The 17,170-nt window shown below is 33.6% G+C and overlaps 1 protein-coding gene and 1 long non-coding RNA gene across 3 annotated transcripts in view; both read left to right on the top strand.

Annotated features, from left to right (window-relative positions):
* The first annotated feature begins 1,214 nt into the window (after positions 1 to 1,214).
* On the top strand, positions 1,215 to 2,153 carry LOC136980266 (uncharacterized). Its single transcript, XR_010881526.1, has 3 exons — positions 1,215 to 1,286; positions 1,427 to 1,516; positions 1,961 to 2,153. It is a non-coding gene; the product is annotated as an uncharacterized lncRNA (long non-coding RNA).
* A 766-nt stretch (positions 2,154 to 2,919) lies between these two features.
* Positions 2,920 to 17,170, top strand: part of LOC136980273 (cilia- and flagella-associated protein 61-like) — a 54,102-nt gene continuing 39,851 nt past the window's right edge. Inside the window, exons 1-3 of one of the 2 annotated variants that reach the window (XM_067276360.1) lie at positions 2,920 to 2,952; positions 6,400 to 6,606; positions 9,276 to 9,580. In XM_067276360.1, the coding sequence (XP_067132461.1) occupies positions 6,413 to 6,606; positions 9,276 to 9,580 (499 nt within the window). In that variant the 5' untranslated portion in view covers positions 2,920 to 2,952; positions 6,400 to 6,412. Of the gene's footprint in view, positions 2,953 to 6,240; positions 6,607 to 9,275; positions 9,581 to 17,170 lie in introns of those variants that run through there. The other variant, XM_067276359.1, reaches the window with a different exon arrangement.

Raw genomic sequence — 17,170 nt, 5'->3', positions numbered from 1 at the left:
GACTTGTATAACGATACTTTATTCTTCACGAATAGTTCAAGCTCGAGACAGAAGAAACACAATGCCGCCACGAATTTGTATGAATTGCTTCTTGAGACCATGCTTGATCAACGCCCTCCTCTTTGGTCTGGATCCTGTGACAATTTGTAACTGCGAAAAAAAGTACAGTATATTCGAAACCCAGAGATTCAAATCTACATACGTCAGAATGATAGAAATCATTTCTTGGGAACTTAGCATCATTATGGTATGGCAGTCGATTCCCAGTTTGGCTAACAATGCATTATGCATGGGATGGAACGATGCATTCAAGGATAAAAATCCCGTAAGGAAAATAGGGCTGGTTCTCATGCATGTGGTTTACTCGTTGGCTATTACTTTCTTAAGAAGTAACAAATTCGTTTTGATAACACGACTGAAAAACGGATATTTTCGACGAAAGATGATGAACGAAGGCAACAAAACCATGATAAAAATTTCTCTGTACGTGTCTACGGTTGTTTGTATTCTCGTTGCTTTGATGAACGTCGTTCTGTTGCGGTTCAATTATCCGGCCGTGGCAAAACACGAAAGATTTTTGGGGGAAGCCCTTCTGTGTACCGTTCACATGGGCGTAGGTAGAAGTATGATCATCGGTGGATTAGCTTACGGAATCCAGCTGAGTACGTTAATACTGTTCGTTGCTCACAAAGAATTCGAACGGCTTTCTGACGATTTTGCTAAATTACAACGAAGAGATAGAAATCTCATAACTAAACTGGAGGATTTGATGGAGCGTCACGAAGAATTATGGAAATTCATAAATCAGTTTAACACCAAATTCAATTTTATACTGGGTGTTATCTACTTCTGTATCCTCTGTAACACTAGCTTTTGGTTCTACGCATTTTTATTTCTTGCAGTAAACGAATCTATGCGGTTTCTGTATTTGGGACAAGTCGTCGTCTTCTTTTATTTGTATCATTTTTGCCTGTCTGCTGTGTTCGCTTGCATTCACGGTAAGTATGACGTAACGTGTCGACCCACTCTTTTCTTTTCACCCACAACGCATTATTTTAATAGATTTGCTACGTAAACAATGAAATCTTAAGTGTACGATAAGACGTGTACTGAGTAAAGAATTTCTCGACATGTATCTTTAAATACGTGATTTTATTTATAAGTCAGAATACTACGTTGAATGATAATGTTTTATTAACGAAATTAATATTTTACAGATGAAAAACGCCTTTCAAGACATTCGACAGTTTTCTGTATGCAGTTTACCAATAAAGGAAAAATTGAGAGTAGGTACTTTATTTTCTATACTAAAAGTTATCTTTTATAATCTAATCTTACTTATTTTTAATTTAACTAAGAAACAGAAAAAAATTCTTACCGTTCCTGTTAAATTTTGACTCGTATTTAATAATTTTTATCCTTTAAGATTTTAAATTTTATGAAACGATTCGGAAAAGTGTCGTTGTGTCTGGTAATAGGTGAATTCATTTACATCGATAAAGAGATACCTATTAAGGTATGTGTTTGAATACTTTGTGTTTAAAATATTTAATATTATTTATTATAGTCTGTCTATTGAAAGAATCGACTTGGTATTAACCAATGAGCATCGGCCATCGATCGCTTAGTTGTGGCAAGTTACTTCCTGTTTCTTCCTCGTTTGTTAAACAGGTCACCGCCATTATAAACAGTCTAACATAATAAATAGCCTGTTTTAATAGCCTCACATTGTGGTATTGGAATACGAGGAAGTTCGATACAGTAGCTGTTTAATGTATGATTCTTTACAGTTAATACACGCTAAAAAAAATTCACACATTGCCTGACATATTAAGCGAAAAGTGCCGACATCATTACGGAATGTGCCAATTGGTTTAACTGAAGCAACGTCACGCGTGACGTTACTCTCGAGTCGATTCTTTCCGTAGACAGGCTATAAACTCTTCCCTTTATTTGATAGATGGCGAGGACATTGGAATGCGTTTTTTCTGGACTGCAGAAATTAGAAAGAATCTCTGGTGTAGAAAAGAACTGTAGTCGGACTGCGTGGATTAATTCAACCGAATTTTAATAACCGATCACAAATTTGATTGAAGCAATGTTAGATTAGCGAACAGAATTCTTCGTATATTATCTTTCAGTTTTCATCTGCACTTACACTCGTGGTATTTCAGTTTACATTTATAGGAATTATCGTGGAGTATTTCCTTTGTAGACCGTTTATTATTAACTATTTGATTTTTAAAATGTTTTCTGAACGCAGCTAGCTGACGGTAACATGTCCTAAAGAATGAAAGACGATTCACAAAATTTAAAATTTGATTTCGTAAATTTCTAATATTTTAAAAACATACACCCATACTTATTTTTCCTTTTCGAATTTGGTCTTTTCAAAAGACATTATATTTTATTCAATAAAGAATAAAGTGTTCATTCTGTCAATTATTCAAAAATAAATTTAATGTAAACGTAATTTATATGTTTTTCCGTTTTATGAAATTTCTGTTAAATGGAACCTTCTTTACACAAAGAAAGCTGCATTTTGGAAGCATGACAATTCAATTCAATTAATCGGTTGGACCGGATTCCAACTAGGATTTCTACTTCACAAGCAGGTAAAACTTTAAAGCGAAGAACCCGATCGACAACAGAGAATCGACATAGAAATTATATAGTCTCCCTGCAGTTAATACCGGGAAGCTTGAATGTAAATCCAATACACGACACATAATCGAGTAACGTTATAATTTTTTATTCAGAAAAAATATCTTAAGGATAATAATAATAAAATAGAATATTTAAGCAGTCACTCGCATTCGTTACTTTTTTTTTTTTTTTATAATCGTAGAATTCCGAAAGAGGGCGCAGTGGATAGAACTGGGAATTTAAATGTACAGAAAATCGAATAGAGCCATAAAAGTTTTCTTAGGCGAAAAATAAGAATAAGAAAAGGTATGTTGCGACAAACAGTAATCCAAAATCTCCCGTACTAAGTATAGAATCATAAATCGGAATTCTTCGTTCTCGTAACTTAGTTTAGCCGAAGGAACGATAGAACCGAAACTGAAACCAAAAACTGAAAAATCCATCGACATCGACTCTCACTGCATCAGGGAGTCGACAAAGGTTTTTTCGAAACGAATATTTGATTAATTCTTTTTTCGATATTTTACGTATTTCGCATTATTTATTATTTTCTAGCGATACTAAAAAGTAAAACTGAATATTTATTTATAAGCTGGTGAGTCGATGTGTCAAGTTCTTGATCGAATCCGGGGGTTAATGTTACCTGTGGTGCCAAACTGGCGGCTTGTCTCTGATTCAAGAAAACAGTGGGGACGCACGTTCTAACCTAACCTAACCTATTCTAATAATTTGGTTAGTAATAATTATGGTAATTTATTAGAATAGGTTAGGTTAGGTTATTACATGCGTCCCCACTGTTTTCTTTCTTCTGTTTCCTTGAATCAGAGACGAGCCGCCATTTTGGCACCGTAGGTAACATTAACCAAATCTGGGATTTGGCAACCAAAACGAAATTTTGGGGATACTATAGATTACTATCTATGGAATTTTGGGACTTTGAGTATATATCTGAACCGAGGGGACCGAGATGAGTTCAACGATACCCTACTTTTGGACCGGAGACGAAAAATAAAAAAGTTATCATACTTTTTTCGGCGATCGCGCGATGATAGGGAGTCCTGTCGCTTGACGTTAAAATTGCCTTTAGTAGACGTTTCCCCCTTTTTTTACTTTGTTCAAGAACTACCGTGAATCGATCACTAGTTTAGCACATGGTGGCGTGTGGTGGTGCCCATACGAGAGGTCAGTTGGGCCGCCATGTTCGCTGCCATAAGTAACATTAACCGAAATGGCAATCGCGCGATGATCGGAAGTCGCGTCGCTCTCTCCGCTCTCGTATCGCGTGTTTAACCCTAGTGGAGATGACCGTAGTCTGACGTCATGGTTTGCAGACTTTACCGCAAGATGGCAGTACTAGCAACTATGGTGCCGTCTTCATGAGAGCATTAAAAAAGTATGGTAACTGAAAAAGTATGATAACTTTTTTATTTTTTGTCTCCAGTTCAAAAGTAGGGTATCGTTGAACTTGTCTCGGTCCCGTCAGTTCACTTGTATACTCAAAGTCCTGAAATTCCATAGATAGTAATCTATAGTACACCCGAAATTTTTAGTATTCAGTATTTAATTTCGGCACAAACAAATCTCTGATAATAATCCGTCGTCGGGCTCCAACTGCATAAATTAAAATTCTCAAATATTGATTTAGAAATTAATCGAATATTGGAAGGTGGCCTACGTTCCCATCGAATACGTTTAAAAATCAATTTATGTCGCATTAGAAATTAAGAAATTTCAATTAAAAAAAAAAAAATGAGTCATTGTAATTAAACGGATCTGCAACTTAGAATTAGCCAAATGCTTTGTACTATTATGGATTTAGAATAAGGTTGCATAAATCGTGGGGATGGACGATTTTGGTGTCTGTCTACCTCCAGAATCAAATGTGGGTGGCCCTGGGAAGATTATGTCTGGACCGTGTCTGTTGCCGTTTGGTCTTTCCCATTTCAGACCTGGCCAAACCTGTGACGGACATGATTATAAAGGCTGTTTTGGTGCCTGCGGAACAGAGGGAGATCAAAAAAGTAATTGTGGGCATATTGAGAATACATTAATGTGTGGAGGCTACCGTATTGCTAAACTTATATCATAGTAAACGTGTTTATTTATTGTGTTTTATGTAATTTTTAAATATACCCGAATGGAATATGTTTTTATGTTGGGATGGTTTACAAATGTAGCTAATTACTTTAGCAGAAAGTACTTATGCAACGTAACTGTGTACAAAAACCTTTTTCCTGCAGTTGTGAGAACGGACTGTGTGGTTCCTGGAAATTTGGTTTTGTTGTAATTAAATATAAAATTTTCTTTGGTGTTCGTCTGTTTCTTTTTGTATGCTACAATATTTATAAGTTACATATATGCATCGGTTAATTGTTATCTGATAATTGCGTGATTTATTCAAAATTTAGAATAGCAATACGGTAATTTGATTGCAGTCCACTCTGCAAGTTGACTAATTATTGTTTGATTTTAAGCAAAAGTAATTTTGACGTTAACTTTATCTGCAAATAAATTTACATTTTTCGAAATACAATTTACTTTTTCTGAATTTGAAATAGTTGAAATGTTAATGTTGCAGTTAATGTTGATATTGCTAGGTTTGAGGGATTGTCCATTAATTACATGTACAGTTTTTTTTAGCTACTTTTGATCCTCTCTGTCATATACAATAATGTATTTTTGCCAAACCTTCTACTTCTTTAATTATGTGTATGATAGTTTGTAGACCTCCTGACAATGCAGTTCTTGAAAGATTTTTAAAAACATATTTTATTCACCTGAATAGCAAATAGGCTTATAAGAGAGTGTGTAAGAAAGTGTATGCCACTAATACTACTAAAAAAAGTTCATGTAGTCGAGGCCTCAACTCTCTCTCTTCCCATTATATACAGTGTGTACTTTTCACAACCCTTCCCCATTAAACTGTACATATACTTTAACATAGAAAACAACATCCGATTTCTGGCACTCATCTTGTTAAGTAACTTAAAAACATGGAGTGGATGTCATGCCAACAATTTTACTGATTCAAAAGAAAACTTCACATAAAAAGTTGTTAAAGAACATTTTTTAAAAATGTTTTAATATCCTGCGAGTGCTTTCAATGTATTTATAAACGTCGTCTTCAGGCAGAACTGGAATAAAATAGCTTTCTGAACAGATTTTTTTAAAATTGGAATAAAAATGGCATTAGCCACTTAGAACATGAGTTTAAAAATAAAATCTGTTCGGAAAGCTATTTTATTTTGGTTCTGCATTTATAAATACGTCGAAAGCGCTCGCAGGATATTAAAACATTTTTAAAAAATGTTTTTTAACGCCTTTTTATGTGAATTTTTCTTTTGGATCAGTACATATACTTAATGGATAGGCTCCTGAGGTCCTTTGTTAAATATGAACAGAAGTCAAACTTTTTTTAAAAATAATCTCTAAGTTTACCTTGCAAATCTAGAAAATATTTTACATAATTTTTTATAGATAAATGTTAAAAAATCAAATATATAACTACTGTAAACAAATTCAACATATCTCAAAAAATTAAAAGAAATTATCCCTGTGTTATGTATATTGCTGGTGTGATTGGGTAAGTTGACAATGATCTATTGGATTGTTCTTAATGAAATAGGAAGTAAGATTAAACATTAAATTTTTCACAATAAAACTATTAAAAATTTGCTTTTTTCCATTGATGTCAACGAACTAAAAAAGCAGAATGTAATATAATTTGTTTTTAATCTCTGAATAGTTTTTTAGATTTGAAGAGATTATGTGGTCCAAAAGGGAAGACTTGTCTGGAATCTTCCAGAAATCGACAGGAAGACCTTGTGATGTCAATATCCAGAATCAACTGCCGGATTTCCGGATTCGGTCCACAGAGAAAGACGATCTCTCCCGCCTACAGACCATGGCAGAACATTTGGAAACTGCCTGTTTTCTACCTCCTGACTTTTGTTACTTAATGTGAGTCTGTTAAATTTGCTGTTATGATAACAGATTAAAAAGTAAAATGTATATAACAACTTCTTTAATTAATGGAGTAATATTTATAAATTTGCAGACTCTGGTAAGTGGTTTTAAACCATAACTCATTTTCAGGCAGGATTCCAATGTTCTAATCTAAATATCTTGCATGTTATTTGCATAATTATAGTAATTATGCAAAGGATGCTCGGCAGCAACTATACAAGTGTGATATTACAAGATTGGAATATTGATATATGAAGATGAGTTAGGGCTTAAAAGCACTCACCAGAATCTAAATTTACAACTATTACTTCATAAGCATTTTACTATATATTTAATTTTTGGAGTGTAGTATATTTAGAAATAAAGTGATTTTATGAGAATAAAAATATATCATATGTAATTGTTTTTGTTTGTTGACGATGCCAGTTTAATGACTATTTCTAAAGTTAGATATACACTGTGGCTAGATTTTAGGGACAGGAGAGGTTAGCTCTTGGAGGCTAGATCTCATAAATTACATCTGCATTTTCCTTGAAAATTTTACTCCCTTTTCCCTTCTTGTCCCAGTTTGTCCAAGTTTCTGTAACCTCCTCCCCCTTGTCACACGTCCAACCAAACTCAATCCCCCTTAAAGCCTTTATCAATTTATAAATGCTAGATATCATAAATAGAAGCAAAACACACAAGAAATTTTGAAATAAATATAATTAAATGCAAAAACTGTGTAAAATTTAATGAAATAAATGAACATCCACTGAAGCTCACCTCCTCTCCTCCCCCTGGTCCGACTAGTCTTAATTCCCTCTTCCAGTGTGGATATCATTTATGGACAGACTCTTGCTAATAATTTTATTAAATAAAAGTATACAATGACAAAATAGTGCCTTAGTTAAAAAATTATTTACAATTTATTATATAGATGTCTACTAGGACATGTATTATTAGGACTTATTGTGTTGGTATCTGGTTTCTGCGAATTGAGGAAACTTATTCAGAAAAAACAATCTTTATTGTTCACCTGGTATTTCACCTGTCCACACTATGTTTGTGTTTCGGACTTTAAGGTCCCTCATCAGCAGGTTTACATCTACGAGGTGCTAAAACGAGATTTTATAAAATTACAAAAATATTCTAAAATTTTCCTGACAATAATACAATTAAAATAACTTATAGTTTTTTGGTGGTTAATTACATCGAGATTTAAATAAATTAACAGAAAAATTTGTATCATATTCAAACAATAAACTTGTATATAATAAACATAACTTTAAAAAAGGTGGTTAAAACATTTACTTAAACTTACTTATTCTTCACTTGCTTTTGCTTGTATAATTAGCTTATCGTTAATTTAATTTCCTTTATAAATATCTCCACCTAGTACTCCCCCTGTTGATGATATTGTTCCAGGATTGGTGAATCTCTCTTCCCTAGTTATTATTGATTCTATTGTTTTGTGTTTTTATGCAAATATGTTCATATAGTTGTCTTTTAAAATTATTTTTCTTTCTTCTTTTTATTTTAACCGTATTTAAATCTATTTCACATCCATTTTTATTTCAGTGCTCTGCTACTGCCAAATTTGCATAATTTCCTTTAATGATGCTTATATGTTCTTTTATACGTATTTTTATTTTTCTTTTGGTTTTTCTTTGTCCACAATTGCAATAAAATGGATACTTGATACTTGGGTCTGGTCCAGGTATTTGGTCTGGCCCAGGTTTAAATTACACCGAGGAATATTAGATATAGGAATATATACTGTTGCTACTAGCGGATATATTATTAAGAAATATATCAAATAATATATCCACCAGTAGCAATGACATATATAATTTATCATAAGAAATATATTAAAGATATATATTTTAAATCAAAAATGTTTTGACATTTGAATTGCAATCATAATTTGAATAAAGATAGTTTAGGATGTACAACTCACAAAATATTTGCAACTTTGCAAACATTTTAGCAGAACTTGTATTTCTCAAATATTATGGAATTCAATTTTCACTGCAAGCAACAAACATTTTATTTGTACAAGATACTCTTGCTACCAGGGGCAAATTCTCTAGTCTTGCTTAGCATGTGCCACATGCTTAAGAGAAAGTGGCGCATGCTAAGCAAGCTCAGAGAATTTGCCCCTGGTAGCAAGAGTATCTTGTACAAATAAAACAAAAAATGAAAACAAAAATGCCAATAATAATTCATTCAAACGTGTAAACTATTTTTTATCATTTGTATTTGCTTTTACATTGGCAGCTAGTGGCTAGCCGTTTTAAGTCAGTGCGATGCTTGCGGGAACTCGGTCGCTTGCTCGTATGAGGTTTGCCGCAACAAACAAGTGCGCACACATGACATCATTCAAAGCATTTAACATGGCCAGATTGTGTTGAAAGCCTGCGGTACCCAGTCAGCATACATGTATTGTGTACAGGGGTGGATCTACATAAAGACTAATAGGGCTTAAGCCCTTATGAAAAAATGAATGATATAAATGTATTTTATGTCATTGTGAATTTGTGAGTTTCTAGAAAATTGCTTTTGCTAATTAAAACGTTTTAAGAATGTTTTTCTTTAAATTTATATATTAATTTTGTACTTTTTACAAATTTAATTGAATTTTTTTATATCAATATAATAATAAAACAATTTTTTTGTAATAGGGAGATGGCAAATTTGATGTATACGGTTGTCAGTAAAAATGACGAAATTCTTGGTCAGGTGACATTTATGGATTTTCCAGAAATTTATCCTAAAGGAGTGGATGAATCGTCTTGGATACAGTGGTTGAATAGTCAAGTTAGGGATCATAGTTTTAAGTTTATAAATGCAATTTTCTTACATTATTTTGTATTTGTAAACCCTCTTCTCTCGGTGCATTATTTGAAACAAATTCTACAATATTTATTTGAAAATGAATATCATATACAATATTGTTTTGTCATCTTATTGAAAACTGTTAAACAAGGTGAGTTTTAATTATTAGTGCTATTAATGTAATTTTCTACATAATTTCTCTTATTCGAGATAATATTAAGCATATTTATTAGCTTGTTAACTTCCAAACAAGGAAGTTAAACTTTTTAAAATTCAAGTTACATATTCAAAAAATTCATAATTTTTCTGTAATATGTTTTCTTTTTAATTGGACTGCAGTGTTTTTTTTCATGAATTAAATTAATTAATAACTTTTCTATAAATGTCAAGAAGAATATAGAAGTTGAATCTGCAGTTTGAACAGTCAGGTTGATATGTTATCTCTTGTGCCATTCAGACTTCCATTTCAATCTTTTTATGTAATTTAGAGTTGTAATACAATAATGCAGTTCAGCTCATTATTTCCAACTGTTCATTTGATTACTGTATACACCCAATTCTGTTTTTACACCCAAAAAAATCTATGTAAAAAAGACATTATCCATATGAAAAATGGAAGATTGGTTAATCACCTTAAAAACTAGTAAAAATAATACAATAAATTAATTAATACAATAGGATGTGGTCAAACAAAATATTTCAAGTTTAGTTAATAAATTGAAGAAGAAGACAATTATAGCATACTTATTTTAAAATATTAATAAATCTATATTTGCACAAATTTAATTTTAATTTTATTTATTGTTTGACTTTAATTAAACATCAGACTATCACTATTTTTAACACCAATGAAAAATAAACAATTCTGCCATATTGAAAGAAATTAGAAGAAATGTAGTCATACAAACAATCATCAAACATTGAATTAAATGTTTTCCATCTGCATTGGTCAAGGGATAAATTTTGAGCAAATTGCTATACAAATAAGTGATAATGAATATCCAAAACTTAAAATATACAATATAGAGGTATCCCTCATATAATGTGATAGTTAGTTTCCAAAAAAGTGCCATGTTATGCAAATCCATGGTATATGAAACACTGGACTAGTGCAAAACATAGGGTTAAATTCCAAAATTTAACAAAAGTATACTATTTTTTTGTTACTAAGAAAAATATTTTCATCTCACTGTCACTGAACAAAGGGTTGTTGATCAAAAAAGAACAATTATACACAACAACCTTATTCCACAAACAACACTTGAACTTATCAAACAACAGGTTGCTGATCAAATACATCAACAGACAGAAGCATCTAACATTAATGAAGATCATGTAACCTGTCAGGATAATCCAGCAACAAGCATTGATAATAACACACATACAACAATTACCACTAACAATACTACAGACACTTCCTCATCCATCACTGATAACATAGACATGGATTTAGTTAATACACTCTCACTTATATTTCAGGAAACACTCACTAAATATACAGGTACAGATCCCACACAAAGACCACGAATACCAAAAATCAACATGTCAAAGGAAGTAGGAAAAACACTAAATTATGTAAACACTCACTTACTACCACACTACATTCATTCAATTTCTACACTCGCAGACATTCATACATTAGTTTATGCTGGGGCAGTCACAGTAGTGACACACCATGGACTGAAAGTACAATCACAGACAAATACACAAAAAACACAATTCTATCACAAGCCTGCCTGGCAGAGAAGAATAAAAACACAAATAAATGACATTAGACAGCAATTAGGCAGGCTGACACAATACACTAAAAACAACATAACACCCAAATTAAGGAAACAGCTCAAAAACATTTTCAAGAAAATAAAAACACACACAAAACATGAACATCACAACACACGCATTACAGAATACATTGATACACTAAAACAAAGACTTGCTGCCAAAGCACGTAGACTCAAATGATACAAAACATGTACACTACGAAATACAACAAAATAAACTATTTACAAACAATGAAAAACTCTTTTACAGACAAATTAATAACAAAGCAAACCCTGATACACAGCACAGTGGCGCACCAACAGAAGAAGAACTCACAACATATTGGTCTTCTTTTTGGTCCAGTGCTGTCACGCACAATGCTGATGCAGGCTGGATCGAGGAGGAGAACAGAAACTTGCACAACATACCAACTATGCCCTGTGCTGAAATAAACATACATGATTTCCAATACACTGTTAACAGAACACACAACTGGAAGACACCTGGTGTAGACAACATTCACAATTTCTGGTACAAAAAGTTCACATCACTGCACCAGGAACTAGCTAAACACCTAACACACATCATCATCAATCCACAAGACATGCCAAATTTTCTTACTCAGGGCATCACCTACATGAAACCTAAAAACAACAGTACCACAGACCCCACACAATACAGACCAATTACATGTCTTCCAACACTCTACAAATTATTGACATCCTGTATGCAAACAAAATATACAAACATATTGAAGAACACGACATTCTAATGGAACAACAAAAAGGTTGCTGTAGAAATCACAGGGGATGCAAAGAACAGTTACTCATAGATTCAGTCATTCTACAGCAAGCACACAAACAACACAGAAACATACACATGGCATATATAGACTACAGAAAAGCATTCGACAGTGTTCCACACAGTTGGCTGCTACATATTCTACACATGTACAAAATACATCCATCACTCATTACATTCTTCCAAAACACTATGCAGCACTGGAGAACAACACTACACCTCAGGGTTCATAACACTTCCATACAAACAAACCAAATTTTTATTAGGTGAGGAATTTTTCAAGGAGATTCCTTGAGTCCTCTCTGGTTCTGCCTAGCCTTGAACCCATTATCCAACATGTTAAACAATGCACAATATGGCTACAATATCAGGCATGAAAAAACAACACAGTATACACTGTCACATCTCATGTACATGGATGACATAAAACTCTATGCATCCACACAAAAACAACTTCATCAACTCCTACAAATCACACATTCATACACCAAGGACATACAAATGGAATTTGGCCTAGATAAATGCAAAACACTTCACATAGAAAAAGGAATCTTGAAGAAAGAAGATTTTGCACTTGGAAATGGAGATGTTATTGAATCCATGGAAGAGAGCGAGTTCTACAAGTATTTAGGATTCCAACAGGCCAAACTAACAGAACATGCACAAATAAAGCAAAGATTAATTAAAGAATACCAAAGTAGGTTAAATGCTATTCTCAGAACAGAGTTAAATGCAAAACACACATATGTCATCCCAGTACTTACATATTCTTTTGGAGTTATACATTGGACTCACACAGATCTTGAGCAACTCCAAAGGAAAACAAGAACAACACTTACTAAACATAAACATACATCATCCTAAATCTGCCACAGAAAGATTAACCCTTCCACGTAAAGATGGCGGACGTGGCCTGATTGACATAGTTAACCTTCACTACAAACAAATACAGTCACTGCGAGAGTTTTTCTACAAAAAACAAGAAACATCACAATTACATAAAGCAGTAACTCTAGCAGACTCAAATAACACACCATTAAACTTACACTCACATCATATGGACACAACACAACATACAAAAAGCATAGACACCATTAAGCAATCGTGGGCTCGAAAGGCACTCCATGGCAGGCATCCTTATGATCTGGCCCAGGATTTTGTTGACAAAACTGTGTCAAACAGCTGGTTAGCTCGGGGATGCCTCTTTGGGAAGACGGAAGGATTCATGATCGCCATACAGGATCAGGTCATAAATACTAAAAACTACAGAAAACACATACTCAAAGATACAACACTCACAAATGACACATGCAGAAAATGTCACATCATGCCAGAAACTATACAACACATCACCTCTGGTTGCAAGCTCTTGGCACAGACAGATTATTTACACAGACATAATCAAGTAGCAAATATAATACACCAAGAGCTTGCAAAGAAACACAAATTAGTAGACATCCACGAACCATACTACAAATACATTCCACAGACAGTATTGGAAAACAACATGCACAAAATGTACTACGACAGAGCCATAATCACGGATAAAACAATTTACCACAACAGACCAGACATCACACTCATTGACAAACACAATAAAATCACATACATTATAGACATATCCATTCCAAACACTCACAATATACAAAACGCATGCACTGAAAAAATAGCAAGTACACAGAACTTGCCCAGGAAATAAGGCATCTATGGAGGATGGATAAAGTGCTTATTGTACCTGTTGTTCTCTCCTCTACAAGTGTCATACCACACACACTACAAAAAGCCTGGGCACATTACAATTGAATAGAAACATATACATCACACTACAGAAGGCCACTATATTGAATACATGTCATATTGTGAGAAAATTCCTGAATACAGACACACACACTGATACACTTCTTTAATTTCTGTTTTGGTTACTATGCCTTGACTTTGGTCTGGCATAATACACAGCCACCGGTGTTAACCGAGTATATCTCACTTAACCGAACATAATAATCTTATTATTAAATATATTGAAATGGACCCTTGTCACTGTGGCTCTTGATAGGTGAATAGATACCATGACAGCTTTCGAAATGAATTCAAAAAACAATACATTTGAATATTTTCATTCAGTTTTGGAATCATTGGAGCTTAGATCTATTTTCAAATGCTCAAAAATTTTGAACATTTAGTATTTAGGTCAGTTCCTGTATTTAATAATATTTTAGAATTTTTCATTAGTTTTGGAGTTATGTTGTGTAGCCTCCTTATAAAGAAATTAAAATGTTTTGTCTGAAGTTTATTGTCATTGTTCTGTGACCACTCTACCTTTGCTACTGTGATACTGTACTGAGTACTTTGAAATACTGTACTGAGTACTTTGAAATACTGTGAGTGATCAGTTAACGAACAAATTGGATAATGAACACTTTCGCTAAAGATTTTTATGATCGGGCAACGAACATTTCACTGAACAAACATAAAATGAAGCGACAGAAATAGCAAATACCAATTGATTTTCCCTTGTCTTCAGGTAACAATTCAAAACTTTTCGGAGTGCAGGAGACGTCAACGTCGACGCTCAATCCGATATATACTGATCAGATAGTATTCCTCAAACTTTGAAATACTTCCTTGTGATTCCAGCCTTTTATTTTTCTGACAGAAACAATTCTTTTATAGTATTCGCAAGACTGTTGGATGGGCACTCGTTAAGTTTTGCGTCGGTTTTTATTTTCGAAAAGTGAGAGTATAATAGCAAAGGTAGAGTGGGCAGATGTCTGATGTTGCTGGGCAGTATGGCTTGAACAAATCTAACGTAGGGTGCAGTTCAATCTTATCTAAGAAAGATACAGTATAATCAAGAAGACTCGAGCAGCTAAAGGAGTAACAAAAATCACATCTGAGAAATAAAGAACATTGAAGATAGGGATTGCAATTGCTGGATCCCTCATCCAGCAATCCAGCTGGATCCAGTGCATTCATCGGCCTGCTGGATCCAGCACTTGGTGCTGGATCCAGCGCTGCGGATCCGCAAATACTCAATTAACTTTCTAAATAATTGCGCAAAAGTCTACGTTGTCGCGTTGCCGCTTTGCTAACTACTAGACTGCTACTAATTACTTACTCACTACTTTACTAACACTAATAATTAAATTACTTATAAATAAACTATACTTTAATCAATCCAGCAAAATTTAATAAAATAATAACGTATTCAATCGCTTTTAACGATCTTCCTCAGTTACAAAAAAATACAACATTAACTATAGAACATAAAATGTGTTTGGAATAAATATAAAAAGAATAGTGCTTAATTACATCCCATTTTTTTTAAACAAGATACATAGATGTACTGCCAGGTCTGATAATTTTCGTATTGTATACCGACGTAATCCCACTGTTTTCAAACTTTTAAGAAACGATAAAAAGAAAGAGGATCGGAATTCAACAACGGGTATATATTCGGTGCCTTTACACAACCAACGTTTCAATTCCAAGCTTGTTTATGTGGGTGCAACGATGCGCAGTTTAAAACAAAGGCTCAAGAGCACAAATATACAATCAGTAAGAACCTTGACAACACTGCGCTGGCATCATACGAAAGACAGAAGGATGTTAACGTCCAATGGGATCAAGCGGCAATTATAAAAACGACGACGAATAGGCAAACGGTCAAACATCTTGAGAGATTGGAAATCTGCAAGGCGCACATGACAACTGGTTGTATAAACCATAGAGATGCGGACTCATTGTCTACCATGTGGAGATCCTTTTACATTAATTAATGTTATTAACGGACAATGCTGGTTTCGTTGGATCTTATATACAGGGTGTTTTTTTTTTAAACTGACGGTACTCAGAGACATCTGTAGAGCAATCTAACAGCCGGACTGTCGTCAAATTTGGGAGAGTGACTAAAAACGACATGGGAAAGAGATTCCGCGAAGAAAAAAGTAGTACCCAAATTTGCCGGTAGGGGTGGATTTGGCGCTGTTGTAGCAAAACAGCTAAGAATCTGCATAAAATCCAGCTGCAATTAACAAACACACGAATGAATAATCAGACAGCGGTTTCAGTGTAATAACGAAAGTTTAATTAATCAGCAAATAACCTTCTCCCTTCTTCAATGTGATCACCGTCCTGCTGGATAACTCATTGCATCCTGAACACCGTGTTCTCTATGGCCGAACGTAACATGTCCACAGGAATGTTCATCACAGTTCGAGAAATGTTGTCCTTCAAAGTCATCAAGTTTGGGACACTACCAAGATAGACCTTGGACTTTAAGTAACCCCACAGGAGAAAGTAACATGGGGTTAGATCCGGGAGCGAGGTGGCCATGCAAGTGGAAAAAAGCGACTGATGACCCTTTCTTCAGTGAAGTGCTGGTAGCTTTTTCGCTACAACAGTGCCAAATCCTCCTCTACCGGCGAATTTAGGTACTACTTTTTTTCTTCGCGAAAGATTCTGCGAAGGAAAAAAGTAGTACCTAAATTTTATCTCTTTTCCATGTCATCCTTAGTCACTCTCCCAAATTTGGCAACAGTCCGGCTGTTAGATTGCTCTACAGATGTTTCTGAGTACCGTCAGTTTAAAAAAAAACACCCTGTATATATTTTTTCCGCTATTTATTTTGTTTATTTATCTATATTTTGTCCATTTGGGCGTTTTCCATTAATTTTTATATTTATTCCAAACACATTTTATGTTCTATATTTAATGTTCTATTTTTTTTTTTTGTAACCGAGGAAGATCGTTAAAAACGATTGAAAACGTTATTATATTATTAAATTTTGCTGGATTGATAAAGGTGTTGTTTATTTAACTTATTCTACGTCCAGTACATAGATTTATATACTTATAAATAACTACAGACTAATATGTACAGCCTATATATGGAAACTGGTAAGACTGATAGCCACTTAGCCATTGATTATCCGTCCTTACATTATTATAATATATTAATATAAATTAATCAGTAGAATTACCTTTGCTATTATTTAACTTAAAGATTACATTATAATTATAATCTAACTAAACATTTGAAGTTAATTATCTCTATCTCAAGTGTTAAACCGAACCAAAGTTAAGTTTACTACCTAAATGTGTAAGTTTTACTGATTTATAGTGACCAGTCTAAATAATAAAAGTTTCTTAAGTATTTTTTAAAAATGTTTTATTTCATTAA

Source organism: Centruroides vittatus, unplaced genomic scaffold (genome assembly GCF_030686945.1).
Source record: "Centruroides vittatus isolate TY-2023 unplaced genomic scaffold, ASM3068694v2 contig_683, whole genome shotgun sequence".
Lineage (NCBI taxonomy): Eukaryota > Metazoa > Arthropoda > Arachnida > Scorpiones > Buthidae > Centruroides > Centruroides vittatus.
Note: the sequence above shows the minus strand (reverse complement) of the source record. Positions and strands in the feature narration are given on the sequence as shown.